Source organism: Pseudogymnoascus destructans (genome assembly GCF_001641265.1).
Source record: "Pseudogymnoascus destructans isolate 20631-21 unplaced genomic scaffold scaffold_8, whole genome shotgun sequence".
NCBI classification, from domain to species: domain Eukaryota; kingdom Fungi; phylum Ascomycota; class Leotiomycetes; order Thelebolales; family Thelebolaceae; genus Pseudogymnoascus; species Pseudogymnoascus destructans.
The window spans coordinates 1,261,398-1,280,718 of record NW_020167527.1 but is presented as its reverse complement, the minus strand read 5'-3'; the positions used below and the strand labels follow the sequence as shown (position 1 = coordinate 1,280,718).

Below are 19,321 nucleotides of genomic sequence, written 5' to 3'. Positions count from 1 at the left end.
ACCTCCTGTATCTGTGCTTCGAGGTGGGCCATTCGACTCAGGATGTCTTCAGATGGCACAGCGGTCATTGCTGCAGCGGTGGTTTGTCTGGTAGTTATTCTAGGTAGTTGACCATCGTTGTCTTGGGGTGTGTTTGATGTCGGCTTTCTTGACATATTACCTCGGGTGTGTATCGGTACTGATACGAAAGAGCTTGACTTCCAGTTGCTCGTAGCTATCAACGCTCTTGTCCACAATTTCCTCTGTGCTAGGAGAGGGTTCTTAAGATATTGTATCCTAGTCGGTGCCAACGCGTCGGCGACTTTACCAGCTTGTTCTGAAGAATCAAACCCTGATCCACTGGCTGTCCATGAGATCTCTGGAATCACGGCTATTTGAAGTCATCAGGTCTCTCGTCTGAAACATTACCGAGTCGCGGTCGATGTCGTAATGGTAGTTCTCCTGAGTCGTTCTGGTGTGGGATATTATTGGAGTACGGCCGTCCCTGGCAGGCGTGATCTTTTTTGTATAATGTAAGGACACAGGGCACCCAGCTCACAGTAATAGCATATGGGAGTGTGAGTCAGAGGCTAAACGGATGCTATCCTATAGGTCTACTACGAAGGATACAAAAAAGATGATGAGGAACCCCGTTGGGTCAATTCCCTTAAGTACCCGAAACAGGTCCGACTCGGCTAACCTGCCTTAACTCTCACCACGTGACCGTAACTAGTCCGACTCAAATCCTCTCCGTAACTGAGGGCGGAGGACCTGCCTTTCAGTCTTACCAAGTGACCGTAACCAGTCCGACTCAGATCCCTTCCATCACTGAGGGTGTTGGCATCCTTACAAAACCCATCTGACTCGGTTAGCCCACCCAAATGATCACACATGACCCCGCAGCTACCCAGAGTCTGCTCCTTAGAATATTCGATGAGAAGGCATCCTTACACTATCCTCTCCCTCTGTCTCTATAATAACAACTACAACCAAACGATTTTTAAAGGTCTAGGACCATACACCTGTTAGCCGCTACAATATCATTCATAACCACAAGGTTAATATGGCATTGTAGATACTGTCTAAAGAAGTATCTTAAGTCTAGCGGAATGAAGATTATTACAAGGCACCTAAAAGAACATGACATTGATATATCCTCTACTTAGGAATCTCAAACTACCTTAATTCAAAGCAGCATCGCTTAATGCTTTTGATAAAAGCTAAGGATGCGAATTATAATGCCACTGTCTCTCTACTATTACAACTCAACCCTTAGACACTACTGTTGTTAAGTAGCTATATGTACCATGGATTACAACTTGTAGAGTCCCTTTCTATATAGCAACACTATTGAAATTTAGGGCATTACTCTACTACCTTAATCTAGAGATTAATAACTAGCTACCAAACTCTATTCTAACGATACAGACCTGGACGTTGCGTACATACAAGGCTCAAAAGCAACAAATCAAATGCGACGTACAATTAGCTCTCTTAAAAGCTCACTTTACAGTTGACCTCTAGACTTCTCCCAACTCCCTTGCAATTCTTAGCATAATCGCACACTATATATCTAAAACTAGCCAATTAGAATGCTCTGTTCTTACATTACAAGAACTAGATGGTGAGCATACAGGTTAATAGCAGACCCCCCTGCACCTCTACTTCACTAAGACATAGATATACCGTTTGCGATCTACCAACCCTGCGAGATATCTTTTGCTAACTAATATCTCCGAAACAGAACCAGAACCAGGATCGATTTACAAGACGCTTTCAGCCGTGGAAGCATGGCAGACAACCTCGCCGAAGCAGAACAGGTGTGACCTCAACCTCCCCATAGATGAGGGTCAGAAGGACGTATTTGGTTGCACTGCCATCGCCTTTGGTATACCTGCGACATACACGGCATCGAGGGATGGGTATACGTACACCCCCTACAGCCACCCAACAAAACCAACATCCGATGCCATACATGGCTATGTGGAGTATCGGGGATTTAGAGAAGTTGCCCAGGGTTTGTTCTTCCGCTGTGGGGGAATACAAACATGGATGTTTCGTGACCTACTCCCAGATGCGTCCCAGGCCACCCCAGTCCACGGGTGCTCTGACTGTGACTATAATTGCTCCTGCTCGTGGACGACAATGAGAGGTTTCCGGAGAGAGCTGGAGGAATACGTTATTAATGAGAGGATGGTTTTCTGGGTCGCCCAGGCAATAGATCACAATTGCGATCTATTGGCGCCTGTGTGGACGAACAAAAAGAAGAAAAATACGGACCTCCGCCGCGCCATTTGGCGTGAGCTTTTTACACCCCATGAGCTTTCTGAGATCTTGCTGCATTTCGCCCACGGGTTGACGTCGAGACGATACTAGCTGCCAAGGAGGAAGATGGGGATGTATGGATGTGGCGTTCTTGGATGTATGATTGTGCCGCATGGCCGGCGACTACCTGTTTGCGTACCACATCACGCAGGGAGGTTTGTGTCGTTTTCAACTGGTTTGCACGAGTCGGCGAGTTCATATTGGTCCCACAACCTGTCGATAGAATGGACTCTTTGCCTATCCGGGCCAGATTCAAGCACCCGCAGGAGTGAGCAGAGTATGCACGTCGAGTACATCAAGTAGATAAGAATGAAGAGTCTGTTTACTAACATAACGTGTTTTATAAGTTGTTAATTTGTTTTGGGTGAAGACTTATTCAATCTCGCTACATACATCGCTTTGCAAGCCGTAGTAGGCGCGAGATTGAATAAGCAATAAACTTCGAGGAGACAGATTTCAGATTGAAACAACGATTTGGACAGTCTAATCTGTTTTAGTCATAGCGTGGTTTACTATCTAGATAAGGTTTATGCGACAAGAGCTACGAGTCACTTATACTAGTCATGTGACTAAATAGACCATATCGAAATATCTAACCAAGGACATCTCTACAAGATCATCATCTCTATAAGATCATCATCTCTATAAGATCATCATCTCTATAAGATCATCATCTCTATAAGAGCACCATCACTACAAAGTTACCCTTTATAAATATATGAGAACTATCTGCACTGAAAGATGGGCACCTCTGTAACGGAGACCCCAGGCGAACTGATGAGACAGGTCGCAACGCACCTATCAAGCCAGTTCAAAGACGTGACGATTACGATTCCAAGAAAGACAACATGGAGCCATGTATTGCACGAAACGGAGGCCGCATTGGTGGATAAGACTGAAGATGACTCTATTGTTTTAAGGAAGTCTCGAACTGAGGCCCAGAGAAAACACTTCCGGGAGATCGCGCTCCAGGGTGCTGCGAGCTGGACAGATGCGGAGCCAACAACATCAGGCGTTTTCGCCCCAGGCAAATTTATCAGCACCCGCTATAACACAGACTCGATTGCACTCCCCGTCAACGTCGAGGACTCGTAAAGAGTATATATTTCCCGCAGAGGAATATACCAGCCCATAGCCAGTCATCTTGACGGCATCGGCCTACGAAAGAACTTTACCAATGGTAAAGGCATCTCTTGTCCTCCGCGGCGTGGATCATGATGACTCGATAATGGCTCAGGAGATGCCGAATATCGGGATGCTCTGGGACACTGGTGCGCAGAGCACAATCATATCAGAGGATCTCGTATCAGACGACTTTAAAAAATACCTTGCGCAACCTGCACACGACCCCTATCGGAACAAAGATGCGACTAGGGTACAGATCGATGTCCGAATAGCTTTAAGCAATACAGAAATCGAGATAGACGCAATTGGTTCTGTGGTACCGAAGGAGCAGATCCCCAATCAGACTTCCTTTGTTATTTTCGGTCAGCGTCAGTGCATCAATTCGATCCATTATAGCAGTGTCCCGCGTGCCATTCTGATGGCTAAAGGCAGAGATATCAGTGAGGAAGTCTGGGGAGAAATCGTTGTTTACGAGTATGTCAACGATCTGGGAGACTTGATCTCCGTTGGGGATGTGGAGGAGACAGGAGACAGCGGGGATGAGGGGAGGGCTATGTGATAGAAGATGGCGGGGATGAGGAGAGCTGTGTAAGACAAGGGGACAAGAGCTGTTCAATACCTGAGTAAATTGTTTATGGGGTAGAGTGCCTGTAGAAGCAAACTTTCGCTAATGCCTGAATAAATTAATATGCACACCAGATGTTCTTGCGAAAAGTTGTGCAGTTCCGCGTCTGAAATGCGGTTGAAGTAGAATTTAAACGCGAAACTGCACAACTCGAGTTCCTTGCGACAAATTATCCCTTGTCACCTCCCAATTACGCCTCGCAAAACGCCATGTGAATATCAAGCCCCTCGCCCTCATCCGCGACAAGCTTAAGATCGGTATCATATGCAACGAAAAACGCATAGCCCTCCTTCAACTCCAAATCCACGTCCTTGGTATATAATTTCCCCCCCCCCTTCGTCACAACCACAATCCCCGGCCCCTGGAGGCCCGCGATATGCTCCTCCTCCTCGCTCTTCAGCTCAGTAACCAGCATATCAAACTCGCTGCCTTGCGGCGAATATACCCTCGTATGGCCCTTCAGCCCCTTCGTGCTCACCTTCGGCTTTATCACCATCGACTGCGGGTCCTTGTAGTCGAACGTCAGCGCCGAGGTGAAGAGGTTGATCGATTCTGGGTTTGCTCTTGGGCAGACGCCGCAGTTAATCACGTTGTCTGAGGGCGCCATGCACTCGATGACGTCGCCGGAGAGGAAGGCGTGGATGCTGTCCGCGGGAATGTAGAGCGCCTCGCCCTTCTTGAGGGTGACGAAGTTCATAGTGAGGAGCGAGACGAGGCAGCCGGGGTCGGTGACGCCATCCTGGTTGGCGATGCGGGGGAGGAGCATCAGGATGTAGCTCTGGTCGCCATATTCGGACCGCGGGGCGTCGCGTAGCGCGGAGTATACTTCGGCGGCTTCTTCCTCGGAGAGCGAGAGCAGCTTGTGGACGATATTATTGATGAGGGTTGAGGTGGTGAAGGGTGTTTTCGGCTGGGTGGTGAATCGGTCCCTGAGGAAGGGTACGTCTTGGAAGAGAGCCTCAATGTCATCAACATGCTTGAAACCAACGAAGGCTTCGAAGTCGGTGAGAGCCACTGTCAGCTCGGGCTTGTGATTTGGGTCTCCGAATTTCGAGGGATTGTGCTTGTGCAGCTTGGTCGCGAGCTCCTTATCCGGGTGGATTTGGACGGGGAGCTCATTCGAAATCGAGATGACCTTGGGTAGGAATGGCAGATCCGAGCCGTACTTCTCAATTACAGCCGGCCCGAGTAGCTTCTCTTTGTTGCCGTCGATCCATTCTTGGAGCTTCTGTCCAGTTGACAGGATGCGTGATGCATTGTTTGGATTTGTGCCTATCCACATCTCAGAGTAATATTTGCCCGACGCAACCTTGAACTCCTTGCCCGGTGTAGCATCGGCATACCGGGCGGCTAAGGACGACTGGCCCTTCTTCCCCCACGCGTGATTATTGACATCACTCTCCAGTTGAATCACAGACGCCATGATTGGAGGCGTAGGACAAGAGGGATAGAGTATTGTGAAGAGAGGAATAAAAATAAGTCAAAGATCAAGTTAGAAAGAAACAGACCATCTCATGGAAGTACAGTCTATAGTAATGACGTAAAAAGATGGACTGGGACATTTATGAGTGACGTTGGTTGGCCGACTCCCCGCGAAAAGTGGCGTTTAGGACAAGGCTGAAGAGGAAAGGTGGAAACAGGGCGGGTTTTGTCGGTTTTCTTCGTAGAACTTACTCGTACCGGTATGTCTGGGCATGGCCATACCACCGTGAAGTCCTTGTTTCCCCAAGCCAATCCATTGTTTGGACGAAGGATAGTTAGAAAGGAAGCTATCCTTTCGTCCGTCTGGGATTCAATGCCCCGGGTTTGGTCTGAGAGACGAGGTCTCTTGAAGCCAAGGTTTTGACAAGGTTTTGACAAGGTTTTGACTCGCGGCAGCCGTCCGTCGTATTTATGTACGGCTGCGTTCAATAGAGAACGGTACTCGTACGCCAGCGAATCCGGCGGCATATCTAGCCTTTGATATTGAAGTTTCGGGCATACTTTGTGGTGCATATATCCATATTATGCATAGTTAATGTTCTGTGAACGTTCAGTTAGAGTTTGAGTAAAGTGGCGTGATGAAATATTTTGTTGTGGGTTTATGCTTGATCACCTTTCTTTTTAGTCTCGCCGTACTCGTCAGATTCCGTCAGCCGGAGTAACCAAAGTGTGCTGTTGTTCCTCAAAACGTCCAATTCGTCCAATTTTAAAGGTTTCAACACTCCTAATGATCCTTTATCGTCCACCGCTCCCGCTCAAAACAACTCTTTGACACCTGTCATACGTGCAGAATCATTGCCGCATAGTGTCTGAACAGAGAGCTAGCTGTTTGCTCAGCCAGCACCACCACCAGGGAAGCCGCGTTGGGCTCCTATTCGCAACACAGAAATCAAGCACATAGCACGTCAGCTGCGACAACACTCTTCGACACTCATCCATCTTCACTCTGGGACAGCACGACTGCCACTCGTTTCGGTCGCGCTTTCCTCGTTGTCTGGTGTCCGGAGACATTATAAACAGTTTCCTATCCAGACGATGCACTTTGCCTTCCCCCCAAGGAAACCCTCAGCGCATTCGACAATGTTCACCGCCCGCGCATCAAAGGCGCCGCTATTCCGACGGAGCCGGATACAATTTTTGGTGCTGTGTGCATTAGGGGTTGGCACTCTACTCTTTATCATCGCGAAGATTTTAGGCTTTGGGGGTGGTGCCCCCCCTAGAACCCCCCCAGTCGTGATCATCACGGTTATAGACCCTGGGTCACAGAGCAAACAATATATCGCCGATATCAAGGAGAATCGTGAACAATACGCGAAGAAGCATGGTAATACTCACTGGCGTGGACAGTGTGAGGACAATGGGCTGACTATTTCTAGGGTATGCGACTTTTTTCCCAACCGTCAACGACTACCCGATTGGCAACTCACCTGTATCATGGTCGAAACTACCCGCGATGCGACACGCCCTCACGAACTTCCCATACACGGAGTACTACTGGTTTCTTGATCAGAATGCGCTCATCATGAACCCTAACCTAAAGATCGAAACGCATATTATGAACCCCAAACGAATGGACGCCCTCATGATCACAGACCAGTCCATCGTGCCGCCAGACAGCGTCATCAAGACATTCAAGCACCTAAAGGGCCAGCAAATACATTTCTCTATCACGCAGGATAAAGATGGTTTGGCGCCGGGAAGCTTTATTGTTCGCAACGGAGACTGGTCAAAATTCCTTCTTGATACGTGGTTCGATCCGCTATATCGCTCCTACAATTTCCAAAAGGCAGAAAGACACGCATTGGTATGTTTAACCGACACGTAAGGCAAGACTAAGGCTCATAAATACTAGGAACACATTGTCCAATGGCACCCAACCATCCTCTCCAGGCTCAGCATAGTCCCTCAGCACATTATGAATTCGTACAGCAGAGCCCCCACAGCCACAACTGGGAAGACAGATGTATACAAGGAAGAAGATTTTGTCATCAACTTCGCGGGTTGCGATACCACCAGTCAACCGAAATGCGAGGACGAGGCGAAGCCCTTTTCCAAGAAATGGCGACAAGCTTTCAGTTCGTAGCGACGGCCTGAAGCCGCAGGTCGGCTGTAATCAAGAGCTACCGGAGCATACGAGTGAGTCCAAGAGACTCTAATGAGCGATGATTGAGTACGGAGGGCGTTATGGGGCGTTGAAGACGGCATTGAATCATTTTACGTCCATGCATTTCACACTGGGGCCACGTCGCGAAGCGGTCATTACGGGGATTGTGTCATTGGGGCGCTATTTCGAATTTCTTGTATATCCTTAAAGCATTCCTGTGGGAGTAGGACACAGCTGTCGGAGTCAAGTGATGGATACGTTTGTAGGGTAGGGTATATATAATGCTGGCCTCCTTTTGCGGGGCGCTTAACTTTATTTTGTGCCCTGGTGTGACTTAGTAGTAGTAGGAGTAGCTGTCTATATTCTCGAATGGAAAAGATCATCTAATCTGACCGCGCTGATCTTACGGTTATCTATATAAAACAGCTTTGTGAGGCTTTGGGAATATATGCATGGAAATACGTTATTCCGTTTCCATCCTAATATAGCTAGCACCCAATAGGAAGCTGGTGAGTACCTCCGTCCTTCCCTAAATAGACATAGTCGCATGTGATTCCCAGATTCCCCACTCCCTTCCCAAGCCGAACTCCAGCATAAGTGGAGGTCGCCGCATCGCCGTTGCCAGCAACTCTCAACATCACATCCTCCATCAAGGAACTGAGAATCTTCAATTGTTCGAGATATCACCATGCCGGGGACTTCGAGGATTCCTATCAGCCTGCGCAACACCATTGCCGCGAAGACCGGCGGCTCGGGTACCCAGCTTCTCTCGCTGAACATCGACCTGTAAGTCCCACGGTGATTACTCGCGCGGAGCTGCGATTCCGATACTGACGATTTGGTTTAGGCTGCGCAATATCATTTTCTTCCTCTTTCTGTGGAGGTGGACGAAGAAGGCGTACCTGAAACTCAAGGGCAGGGGATTCGTTGGTTCGACTATCGATGGCTACGTTTCGGTCCGACGGAGGCTGTATGGGCTCTTCCTGAGGGCGCCGGGTGTGCGCACCCAGGTTCAGAAACAGGTCGATGAGGCGATCACAAAGCTGCAGGCGAAGCTTATACAATCCGGACCCGGCATAACGAGACACCTGACTCTCCCCAAGGAGGGCTGGACCGACGAAACAGTGCAGAAGGAGCTGGAAACCCTCGCCAACATGGACCATACCAAGTGGGAAGACGGATACGTGTCTGGTGCTGTGTACCACGGCGGCGACGACCTGATAAAGCTACAGACGGAGGCCTTCGGAAAGTTCACCGTCGCCAATCCTATCCACCCGGATGTCTTCCCTGGCGTCCGAAAGATGGAGGCTGAGATCGTCGCAATGGTCCTGGGGATCTTCAATGCGCCGCCCGGAGCCGCAGGTGCCACCACAAGCGGCGGCACCGAGTCGATCCTTATGGCCTGCCTCAGCGCCAGACAAAAGGCCTACGTTGAGCGTGGTGTCACTGAACCCGAGATGTAAGACACCGTATTCCCCCCTTCCAAACCCGCGTACTAACCCTCCTCACAGGATCCTCCCCAACACCGGCCACACCGCGTTCCACAAAGCCGGCCACTACTTCGGAATCAAAGTCCACCTCGTCGCCTGCCCCGCCCCATCCTATCAAGTCTCCATCCCTGCCGTCTCGCGCCTCATAAACAGCAACACGATCCTCCTCGTCGGCTCCGCCCCCAACTTCCCCCACGGCATTATCGACGACATCTCCACGCTCTCCAAGCTCGCCGTGGCCAGCCGCATCCCCCTCCACGTCGACTGCTGCCTCGGCTCCTTCCTCGTTCCCTTCCTCGGGGCCGCTGGCTTCCCCGCACCGCTCTTCGACTTCCGCCTCCGTGGCGTCACTTCCATCTCCTGCGACACCCACAAGTACGGTTTCGCGCCTAAGGGAAACAGCACCGTCCTCTACCGCTCTGCGAAGTTGCGCACATACCAGTACTTTATCGCGCCAGACTGGTCGGGCGGTGTCTACGCTTCCCCTAACATGGCGGGATCCCGCCCCGGCGCCCTGATTGCGGGGTGCTGGGCCAGTTTGATGCGTGTTGGTGAGGCTGGTTACATTGCCTCGGCGCACGAGATTGTCGGCGCAGCGCGCTCCATCGCGGACGCCGTGCGCACCAATCCCTCTCTCTCCACTGATCTCCAAATCGTAGGCGAGCCCCTCGTCAGCGTCGTCGCAGTACGCAGTTCCACCCTCGACATCTACGACATCGCCGACGGCATGTCCGCGAAGGGCTGGCACCTGAACGCCCTCCAGAACCCGCCCGCTGTGCACATGGCCGTCACGCTCCCTGTTGCGAAGGTGTGGCAGAAGTTTATCACTGATCTCGAGGCCGTCGTGGAGGCGGAGCGCGAGAAGGAGCGCGAGAGGGCGGTGAATGGGCGGAAGAAGGGGGAGGCGAGGGGGGATAGCGCAGCGCTTTATGGGGTGGCGGGGAGCCTGCCGAATAAGAGTGTTGTGGTGGAGTTGGCGGGGGGTTTTTTGGATACACTTTATAAGGCGTAGGTTTGACGGAAGAGGAAGGGGTGTATCTACGTATGTGAGGAGGGAGGCGTTTGTAAGGTATTGGTTACTACTGTGTAGGCGTGCCCGAGGCGAGAAATATGGATGCAAATATTCATTCATTCATCTGATCACTCTCTGCACATCCCCGTCCTATCACATACGTGCATTTCTCAAATCCAAAAACGTTTTAAACAATCATGATCTTTATTTCTCTACTCCTCAACAAATCTTCCAAACAGGGGCGAATACCCCATCCATCTCTACCACCTTCTCTGGTCTCGCTTTCCCGAAAACCAATGCTATGCAAAAAGAAAACCACGGTGCAGGCTTATGAGATCCCACGTATATGTTACAGCCAACCCCCCCTCCGACCTGCCTTGACGCGCCGTACACCCACCCCACCCCACCGTGTCCTAGTGAACAATGAAATAGCCACCCAAAGAAATATCCCCCCTCCTTTCTCATGCACCCCTCAAGTCAAATGCATCTTCTATCCATCCGGCATTCCTCCTATAATGCATGCACCACCAACCCCCCATCCCTAGTAAACCGCTTTAAAATAAAGTTTTGTATTTTTTTCCGTCTCCAATTGAAGATTTCTTCATTTATGTGCAAGCACACGCACACACCCCCCTCGCCAGTTCTCACCCTCACCAGTAGATTTATTTTTCTCAGGGGGGAGAGGAACGGACGCGTCGGCTCATCACACGCCACCCCAGCACGACCGCATCACGACACAAACTCCAGCAGCGGCAGCAGGACAAGAAGGGGACTACAGAAACAAGCACAAGCCGCCAGTATCCCTCCCCACTTCCCCGCCAGCAGCCTCACACCTCCCCCCCCCGTCCAAAAAAACCGCTCCGCCCCGCCGAGGACTCGCCCTCGTTTACCATGCTCTCCGCGTCGCCGACCTGCTTACGCGTCGTCACTTCGCGGGACTTGAGGTGCATCTGCTTGTAGCGCATATCCAGGGTCAGGTTGCGCGAGGCGCTGTGGTGGCGGGAGCGGGAGGGGCCGCCGGTCTCGAGGGGGGGTGTTGGTTGTCACTGGAGGGGTTCGGAGGATGAGGATAGGCGGTTGAGATGGAGGTAGACGTCTGTGCCGTAGCTGGGGTTTTGTTAGCGTTGTGTTTTTTAAGTGGACGGAAAGGAAGAACTTACCCCTCCATACTGATCAACTTAAGATCCCCTCCGAAATACCTCGCGTACAATCTCGATATCGGTAATCCGTACCCGAACCCAGCCATTGGGGCCTTGAAATCGCTCTTATCAAAGTCTGGGTCGAGACTTGGCGTTGAGTCCACGGTGGTGTACATGTATGTCCACACGAGCGGGATAGCGCTACGTGGGATGCCACCACCCTCGTCGGAAATCTTGATCGTAATATCCTCCTTCCCCTCAGCAACCACCACCTTCGTAATTGGGAACTCCTCCTTATCCTGCCCATGTGTCTCGACCACCGCGCGCAACGAGTTCTTGAGCGTCTCGAAGAGCATATGCGACAAATGCCCCGGCACATACATGAAGTTCAAGTCCGGCGGGCACACGAGTTGGACCTTGGGCGCGTCGAATAGGCCGTAAAAGTCCTCACAGACGAAGCGCGCATTCTCAATGGCCTCCTGCGCAAGGTCGCGCACATTGGTCTTGGTGCAGATTATGCCCACGTAGTTGGGGTCCTTGTTGTGGTTCTGGTCCGTCAACGCGATGTGCTGCCCGATCAGCATACGGATCCCAATGCGCGACATGTAGAAGCGATCCAAGAAAGCTTGGATGTTGTGGTCGATCTGCATCCGTTGCCGCTTGCGCTTGTACTCGAGGATGCCCTGGGCAACGGTCGTGACAACGCCGTCGTGCCGCCTCTTGATCGTGTTGAGCGTTTCGGCGAAGCGCTTGTTGTAGTCGAATAGCTCAGGTGGCCAGTCGCCTGTGTCTTCTACCGTCGCGAAATAGCGGCGCGACAAGCCCTTCTTGCCCTCCCTGTTGCCGTTGCCGTTTCCGTTTTCGTTCGGCCAGTACGCTGACGTGTACTTTCCCTTGGGCACACTGGGATTGTACGTCGTTTCTGAGATCATCTTGGGGTGCTTGGCATTGAACTTGTTCGGCCTCATGAGGCGCTCCTTGACCTTTTTCGAGAGTTCCGGCCTGGGAAGTGCTGTGATTTCCTGTCATGCTGTCAGTATGACTCAATCTAGAACAAACCCCCCAAGAGTAAATTTTCATACTTCAAACGACTGGGCATACCAATCCTTCACCCTCTGTATCGAGGTCATCTCATTTAACCCATCTGGTAAGTCGGACAGCTCCTGTACCCTATGCGCAAGCCGTATGGGTAATTCTTCCGAGAGGAATTGTGACGCGCGGAAGAGGGTTCCTGGAGATTCAGCGTCAGTATGGCGCGTTTGGCTTTGGCCTCAGGTGGTAGAACATACCGACAGAAGGCCTCTCCCCAAACTGTACCATCTGGCGCAAGCTTACGCCGGTAGCAGGGAAGGCTGAGTAGTGCTTGATGGTCTCCATCAAGCGGTCCGACTTCTTCAACGACATATTCGCTGCTTGTTTTAGGGCCCTCGGGCCACTGCGCAATGAGTTTTGTTCAGCTGGACGTCTCCGTGATGGCCGTCGCGCGCGTCGTCACTTGTATTTACACGTAAATGTAGTCGAGTATGTTGCGAGGCTGCTGGGGCGAGATTTGAGGGCGAATGGAGAGCGGAAGGCTGGCGAGTGCCGAGGCTAATTGAGGGCCGGTAGTTTATCGTAGCCAATTAAGCTCAAGAGGAAGGAATTGGCGAACGAATCTTTGGAGTCACGAGGGGAACAGTCGTAAGTCCAAAGCAACATAAAGGAGCGGCGGAGAGAAGTGAGGATTGAGAATATAGAAGCGGTGCACGAAGTCGAGACAAGAGAGTCGTGTGCCTTTTCTCTCGTTCCGGGCGGGATGGGTTGGAGTCACCTTAGGTAGCGGCAGGCGGTTGTTGATTTATCGAGTGACCTTGTCCGAGGCGGGGCCAAAAGTGGTAAACAGTGGAAGAGAAGAGCGTCGCTACAGGTGTCTCCCAGTGTCGCTACCCCGTTATAGGTAGTCCCGAGTATGGATTGCGGAGGAAGTGGATATGAGGCAGCGAAAAGTATCCGGAGCAGAACGGGGGAGAATGAGGAGAAAGGCGAGAAAGGCGCGGAGGAAGGAAGAGACCGACTGTTTATGGCCTTATTGCGTATGGTTGACTGGGAGGGGTTTAGTTTGATGCTGGTGGTGATGGTGGTAGTGCACTACTGTAGAGAAAAATGATATTAGTAGGGATTGTATGGTATGATGGCATGGAGGGCTTGCTTGCCATACTTAGCTGACTTGGGTAGGGCTCCAACGGCTGCCCTGGTATTGCCCAACGGCTGCCCTGGTATTGACAAATGGCTGCCCTGGTATTGTATAGGAGGATATGAGAGGTATGCAGCTCCAGCTCCGTAGACGGATAGATGATAGATGGGATATATGGGTGATGGATGACGGATTGACGGATTGACGGATTGACGGATTGACGGATTGACGGATTGACGGATTGACGGATTGACGGATTGACGGATTGACGGATTGACGGATTGACGGATTGACGGATTGACGGATTGACGGATTGACGGATAGATGGATATATGGGTGATGGATTGACGGATAGATGGATATATATATACGAGGATTGTAGAGGCTCTGCTGTCCTCCTTATCTCTCTCTTCCATCTCTTCAATGTTCAAATTGATTATCGGCCTGTCTATTGATGACGACAGTTTGTATCCCAGACATACCCAAACCCTCCTCATCGTGTAACTTTACACAGTCTGGAGGGAAGAGAGTACTTGTGTACCTATGCTGATGTACTTCTCGCTTAGCTTCCCATGCCCCTCATCGCCAGCATGTGATTCTGCGATTTAAGCATTGTTGCCTCAGGCCACTATATTCATAAACGGTACGTACCTATTTGACGTCGCTGCCTCAGGCCACTATATTCATAAACAGTACGTACCTATTTGACGCTGCTGCCTCAGGCAACAATGACTTCATCACTGACCCTGACTGTACCTCAACTGACCCAAACGGAGAAAAGAGCCTGGCTCAAGGCTTCAATATTTTCTAGCTCCCACGATTCCACCACGGGGACACTTCAGCTTCCAAAATGGCCTCGTAAGTAGCCCCTCCCTCTCCCATATCTCCCTACACTTTTATAAAACACAAGCTCACAAATCCCAAGCAACATTCTCTTCCTCCCTTTCCGCAAAGCCCACAGCCTCGTCCTCTCCGACGCCATCAGGCAATATATCTCCGGCAAATATGACCAACACCCCGATATGTTCAAGCAGGACCTAGAGGTCATCGACAGCCTGCGCCGCGAGGCAATCAACGTCCGCGAACCCCACATCACTGGCCTCAAGAAGATCGCTGCCTATGCTGCCCAGCTCGTGTGGATGGGCGGCAAGTTCCCCATAGATGTGCGTACTTTTTATTTGGCGGAACGATTTTTTTCGTGGCTGGAATAATATATACTGATACTCTACTTCAATACAGATTGGTGCCGACTTCACATGGTTTTCCGCGCTGGGCTACAACACGAAGCGCCCAATTTCTCAAGATAACCTCAAGTTCGAGCTATGCAACGTCCTCTTCAACCTCGCGGCGCTCTACTCCCAACTCGCCGTCTCTGTCAATTCCAGCTCGCCCGATGGGCTGAAGTCTGCCGCGAACTACTTCTGCCTCGCCGCCGGAGTCATCTCACACATCAAGGACAAGGTCGTGCCAGAGCTACGCACGGCGCCAGTCGAGGATATGGATATTGTGACGCTAGAATCGCTGCAGGAACTACTCCTCGCCCAGGGACAAGAGTGCTTCTGGCAGAAGGCCGTGATGGACGGATACAAGGACGCATCGATTGCAAAGCTGGCCGCGCGGGTCTCAGATCTGTATAGCACGGCCGGCGACTGGGCGGTGCAGAGCGAGGCCATAAGCTCCGAGTGGATCCACCACATGGCTGCGAAGCACCACCACTTCGCAGCAGCAGCGCAGTACCGACAAGCCTGTGACTGCCTCGAGAAGCGCAAGTACGGGGAAGAGGTGGCACGGCTACGCGATAGCATGCTCTGTGTCAACGACGCGCTGAAGGAGGCGCGCTACGTCAACAAGACCGTGCTGAGCGACCTGAACGGCCTTAAGAACAAGGTCTCTGAGGACCTCAAGCGTGCGGAGAAAGACAATGATATCATTTACCTCAACCCCGTACCGCCGAAACCCGAGCTCAAGACCATCGAGCGCGCCGGAATGGTTGTCGCCCGTGTGCCCCCAGACGTCGCATCCCCTCTCGACCATCTCGGCGACAACGCCATGTTCGGCCCTCCCCTTTTCGCCAAACTCGTCCCCTTCGCCGTCCACCTCGCCGCCAGCATCTACGAAGAGCGCCGCGACCGCCTAGTCATCACCCAACTCACCGCCCCCCTCTCCGCCCTTACCGCCTCAATCCACAGCACCCTCTCCGCCCTCTCCCTCCCCGGCTCCCTCCAAGCCCTCGAGAAACCCCTCGGCATCCCCCCCGCCCTCCTCGCCCACGCCGAAGAACTCCGCCAATCTGACGCCATCGCCCGCCTCGACCGCTCCTTCGCCGACACCGCTAAGCTAAAAGCAACAGACGCCGCCACCTTCGCCTCGGGCCGCGACGCCCTCCTCGCGGAGGAAGCCGAAGATGCCGCTCTCCGCGCCCGCTTTGGCACTCTCCGCTGGACTCGGCCCCCCTCTCGCGAAGCCGCGCCCAAACTCCACGCCCAGATCGCGGAAATCGAAAGCTACCTCGCTAGCGCAGCTGCGAGCGATGACCTCGTCCGCGACATGTACCGAAACCTTGCTCCGCTCCTGCGCATCCTCGCTGGCCCCGACCGCGGGCTCGCGGACTTCGTACCGGCGTCTCGCCGCGCTGCTATTCCGCCGAAACTTGAGGCTGAGGCCTTGGCGCTGCGTACCTGTCTCAATGATATTTCGCGCCTCGAGAGTAGGCGGCGGCGTAGGATTGAGGCGCTTCGCGAGGCGGCGAGGGCGGATGACGTGCATCCTGCTCTCTTGGCTGAGGCGGCGAGACTGGAGCGCGAGAGGCCTGATGTCACTATCGTAACAGCGCATTTCGAAGCCTTCTTCGATGCTAGGCTCGGGAGTAGGTATGATTCCGAAATTGCGGCTGTTGCTGCCGAGGCGGAGGAGCAGGCTACTTTATTGCGCGCGGTTGAGCGGGCTAATGCGGATTTTGTGCGTGCGCGCCGTGGCGAGGGTGGGGGGGAGAGGGAGAAGGCGTTGCAGCAGCTAGAGGGGGCGTGGGTGGGGTATAAAGATGTGGTGGCGAAGTTGGAGATGGGGAGGACGTTTTATAATGACCTTAGTCGGATTGTGGGCAGGTTCCGCGAGGAGGCGAGGGAGTTTGGGTATAGGCGACGGGCGGAGGCTGCGGGGCTTGAGTCGTGTGTTTTTTACGCCCTTTTTTTGTTCTTGGAGCTCTGGCTGACTATATGGGATATAGGGATCTCTCACTCCCACCTCTCTCTTCTTTATCACTGCAGAACCAGGCACAGCAACAACAACAACAACAACCACCCGCCTCACACGCCCCGTCACGGCCCCAGCAATCAGAACCAATGCCCGCCCCCATCGCGACGCGCAACCCCGCGCCGCCACCACAACCCCAGCAGCAACAACAGCAGCAGCCTCCGCTCCCACCGGGGCCGGTGGCAGGGATGTGGAACCCGGAGATGGGGATTCGATTTGGTGGGTCGCCGGCCCCTATGGGGGATGCGAAGAAGCAGCAGCAGCCACAGGCTGGGGTGTGGGATCCGAGTGCGGGGTTGAGGTTTGGGTAGACTTTGGGAGGTAGCATAGGTTGAAGAAATGGGTTTTGGGGATTTGGCGTAGCACAGCGGTTTGGCGTATGGTTGTGGTTTTGTTGTGGGTTTTGGGCAGAGTAGGAGAGTGTTGGGAGGGGAGCGTATATATCCCGATATCCTGATATACAGTACACATATACCAATCGAAGAGGTTTTTATCAAATACAACAGTAGGTATTCGCTAGTAGTCACCCACCTAACTACTAATCCACCGGCCTCAAGCAATCTTCTAGATAATAGTTAAATACAGTCACCGACCAATCGAATCGCAAAACCACCCACGAATTGTAACGGGATGCCGCCGTTATAGGAATACTGTAGTATTTTTGGCTCAGTGGGATGTAGGGCGAGCGTAACCGTACATCATTACAAGTAATGATGATTATCTTCTGTTCTGAGTAGTGTTGAAATTAAGCAGAGAGGTGGCTCTCATTTCCGTTAAGAATGAGAAGGCGATAGGTTCTGATCGAACAACTATTTGTACGGAGGTGTTGTTCATAAGTTTTGTGAGTGGGTCATGAGATGACCGGGGGTTGGGCATGGGTTGGAGCATGGGTACGCGTAGGCTTGTTTGTACCTTTTTAACGCGTCAAAATTCCTACTATTGTATTTTATATGTAGGAAATTCATACTCTTTCAATAACTACAATGCCTCATCTTACTCGCGATGAGCGGCTTCGTTGCGCACTACTACGCTCCCTAGATTGGGAGTTCCAAAAAATTGCAGCCTATATTGGCTGCACGGAACGGCAGGCTTGGTATGCTTGCCAGGGCCCTCCAACTCCGAAGAAGCGTTCGGGTAGGCCACTTATCCTATCCGATGAGCAAGTTCAAGAGGTTATTGAGTTTATAGCCTCATCTCGCACGAATAGGCGTATGCCATATACAAATATAATACGCATTCTTAATATTCCATGCTCACGGCTTGTCCTAACCCGCTCTGTCTGTGAGAGGCTATAATCGACATAAGTATCCCTCTCTACTTTACTACTATATAGACTAATAATTATTAAGGGATTGCTATGCGGAAGCCTATTATCTCAGAGACAAATCGACAAAAGCGACTTTCATGGGCTATTGAACATAAGGATTGGGTACGGAATGATTGGAATAGGATACTTTGGACTGACGAGACGTGGGTAACGGGAGGCCGCCATACTCGTACATGGGTTACTCGAAAAGCAGGGGAAATGTGGGATGATACATGTGTTGTAGATAGAGTACAACGGAGAAGGTAAGAGACTCCTATTTACTATAGGATTTACTAACAATCCCTAGAGGTTGGATGTTCTGGGGCTGCTTCTCAGGTGGTCTTGGAAAGGGTCCTATACTATTTTGGGAGAAGGAATATGGGAAAATAGGAGCTGAGTCCTATATGGCTCATACTGTCCCTCTAATCCACGGCTGGCTACGCCTATACCCAGGCCTTACATTGATGCAAGATGGAGCTCCAGGTCATAGAGCAGCTGCAACATATGAAGAGTTGAGATCCCGTGGTATTTGCCCTATAGAATGGCCCCCGTATTCACCAGATCTCAACCCAATTGAACGGGTGTGGCATATTATGAAGAATTATCTACAAGATAATCATCCAGAACATATGTCCTACGACCAGCTCCGTGTAGCTGTTAAGGAAGCATGGGAGCAAGTTGGAGAAGCTGAGCTTAATGCTCTCCTTAATAGTATGCCTACACGTATGGCAGCAGTAATTGCTGCAAATGGTATGCACACAGAGTACTAGGCTTATAGTATAGTTTTATATAGGGGTTTAGGTATCTACTCTACTCATTATTCTACAGAATTGATTGCTCTCACACTCAAGTGTTCGTGACGCGTGAGAATCGGTACTTTGGCCAGAATTGCCAAACCAGCCTACGCAGGGGGCCCTAGCCCGACCCACTCACAAAACTTATGAACAACACCTCCGTATATTAATCGAAGTGTTGAATCTACTCGTACCTAATTGAATTTGAAGTCCTCACTTAGTGTAATTACCTAATCATTTAGTAATCCCAAGTCCTTATACCAAGCAGAGAGGCGATTCTCTTGAATCCGGAGGCACTTACATCTCACCATTGTTGTGGTTTACGAGTTTGAAGTTGCAAGGTGGGGGGGGGTTTTGGTGCTCATTACGCCATAATCGTTGGTTCTCAAACCACCGCCTGGCGCCGTACTGTAAAACCCCCTCGAGACCTAAAACCCCCACTAAGTTTGTGTGGGTCATACATCCTGGCCAGCCTCTTTGGCATGGCGTTAATTTAACGCTCACCCTAGGACGGG

General features: G+C 51.6%; 7 protein-coding genes across 7 annotated transcripts; 5 read left to right on the top strand and 2 right to left on the bottom strand.

Moving 5' to 3' along the window:
* Window positions 1-3,045: 3,045 nt before the first annotated feature.
* On the top strand, window positions 3,046-3,399 carry VC83_04056 (uncharacterized protein; the record flags this gene model as incomplete). The annotated part of the gene is made up of 1 exon (XM_024467693.1): window positions 3,046-3,399. One exon carries the CDS (start codon window positions 3,046-3,048, stop codon window positions 3,397-3,399), a length of 354 nt encoding a protein of 117 aa, XP_024324986.1.
* An 82-nt stretch (window positions 3,400-3,481) lies between these two features.
* On the top strand, window positions 3,482-3,988 carry UNG1_2 (uracil DNA glycosylase; the record flags this gene model as incomplete). Its single annotated transcript, XM_024467692.1, has 1 exon — window positions 3,482-3,988. The coding sequence occupies one exon, from the start codon at window positions 3,482-3,484 to the stop codon at window positions 3,986-3,988; it is 507 nt and encodes a 168-aa protein (XP_024324813.1).
* Window positions 3,989-4,244: 256 nt separating this feature from the next.
* On the bottom strand, window positions 4,245-5,477 carry VC83_04054 (uncharacterized protein; the record flags this gene model as incomplete). The annotated part of the gene is made up of 1 exon (XM_024467691.1): window positions 4,245-5,477. The coding sequence occupies one exon, from the start codon at window positions 5,475-5,477 to the stop codon at window positions 4,245-4,247; it is 1,233 nt and encodes a 410-aa protein (XP_024324812.1).
* A 638-nt stretch (window positions 5,478-6,115) lies between these two features.
* On the top strand, window positions 6,116-8,033 carry VC83_04053 (uncharacterized protein). Its single transcript, XM_024467690.1, has 3 exons — window positions 6,116-6,860; window positions 6,913-7,340; window positions 7,389-8,033. The coding sequence occupies exons 1-3, from the start codon at window positions 6,572-6,574 to the stop codon at window positions 7,617-7,619; spliced, it is 948 nt and encodes a 315-aa protein (XP_024324808.1). The 5' UTR covers window positions 6,116-6,571; the 3' UTR covers window positions 7,620-8,033.
* A 175-nt stretch (window positions 8,034-8,208) lies between these two features.
* Window positions 8,209-10,142, top strand: VC83_04052 (uncharacterized protein; the record flags this gene model as incomplete). Its single annotated transcript, XM_024467689.1, has 3 exons — window positions 8,209-8,426; window positions 8,488-9,099; window positions 9,152-10,142. The coding sequence occupies exons 1-3, from the start codon at window positions 8,329-8,331 to the stop codon at window positions 10,140-10,142; spliced, it is 1,701 nt and encodes a 566-aa protein (XP_024324807.1). The 5' UTR covers window positions 8,209-8,328.
* Window positions 10,143-10,969: 827 nt separating this feature from the next.
* Window positions 10,970-12,685, bottom strand: VC83_04051 (uncharacterized protein; the record flags this gene model as incomplete). Its single annotated transcript, XM_024467688.1, has 5 exons — window positions 10,970-11,132; window positions 11,190-11,249; window positions 11,303-12,303; window positions 12,364-12,512; window positions 12,571-12,685. The coding sequence occupies 5 exons, from the start codon at window positions 12,683-12,685 to the stop codon at window positions 10,970-10,972; spliced, it is 1,488 nt and encodes a 495-aa protein (XP_024324810.1).
* Window positions 12,686-13,856: 1,171 nt separating this feature from the next.
* On the top strand, window positions 13,857-17,558 carry RIM20 (pH-response regulator protein palA/rim20). The gene is made up of 6 exons (XM_024467687.1): window positions 13,857-13,917; window positions 14,021-14,097; window positions 14,148-14,312; window positions 14,380-14,617; window positions 14,694-16,621; window positions 16,681-17,558. Exons 3-6 carry the CDS (start codon window positions 14,305-14,307, stop codon window positions 17,015-17,017), a joined length of 2,511 nt encoding a protein of 836 aa, XP_024324809.1. The 5' UTR covers window positions 13,857-13,917; window positions 14,021-14,097; window positions 14,148-14,304; the 3' UTR covers window positions 17,018-17,558.
* Window positions 17,559-19,321: the final 1,763 nt, after the last annotated feature.

Excerpts from the sequence above, each read along its gene's own strand:
- RIM20 (XM_024467687.1), top strand. Across the intron at positions 14,618-14,693 it reads GCGGCAAGTTCCCCATAGAT|ATTGGTGCCGACTTCACATG; the intron begins GTGCGTACTTTT and ends ACTTCAATACAG. Across the intron at positions 16,622-16,680 it reads GAGGCTGCGGGGCTTGAGTC|GGATCTCTCACTCCCACCTC; the intron begins GTGTGTTTTTTA and ends TATGGGATATAG.
- VC83_04053 (XM_024467690.1), top strand. The coding sequence starts at position 6,572 with ATGCACTTTGCCTTCCCCCCAAGGAAACCCTCAGCGCATTCGACAATG. Across the intron at positions 6,861-6,912 it reads ACAATACGCGAAGAAGCATG|GGTATGCGACTTTTTTCCCA; the intron begins GTAATACTCACT and ends GACTATTTCTAG. Across the intron at positions 7,341-7,388 it reads AGGCAGAAAGACACGCATTG|GAACACATTGTCCAATGGCA; the intron begins GTATGTTTAACC and ends CATAAATACTAG.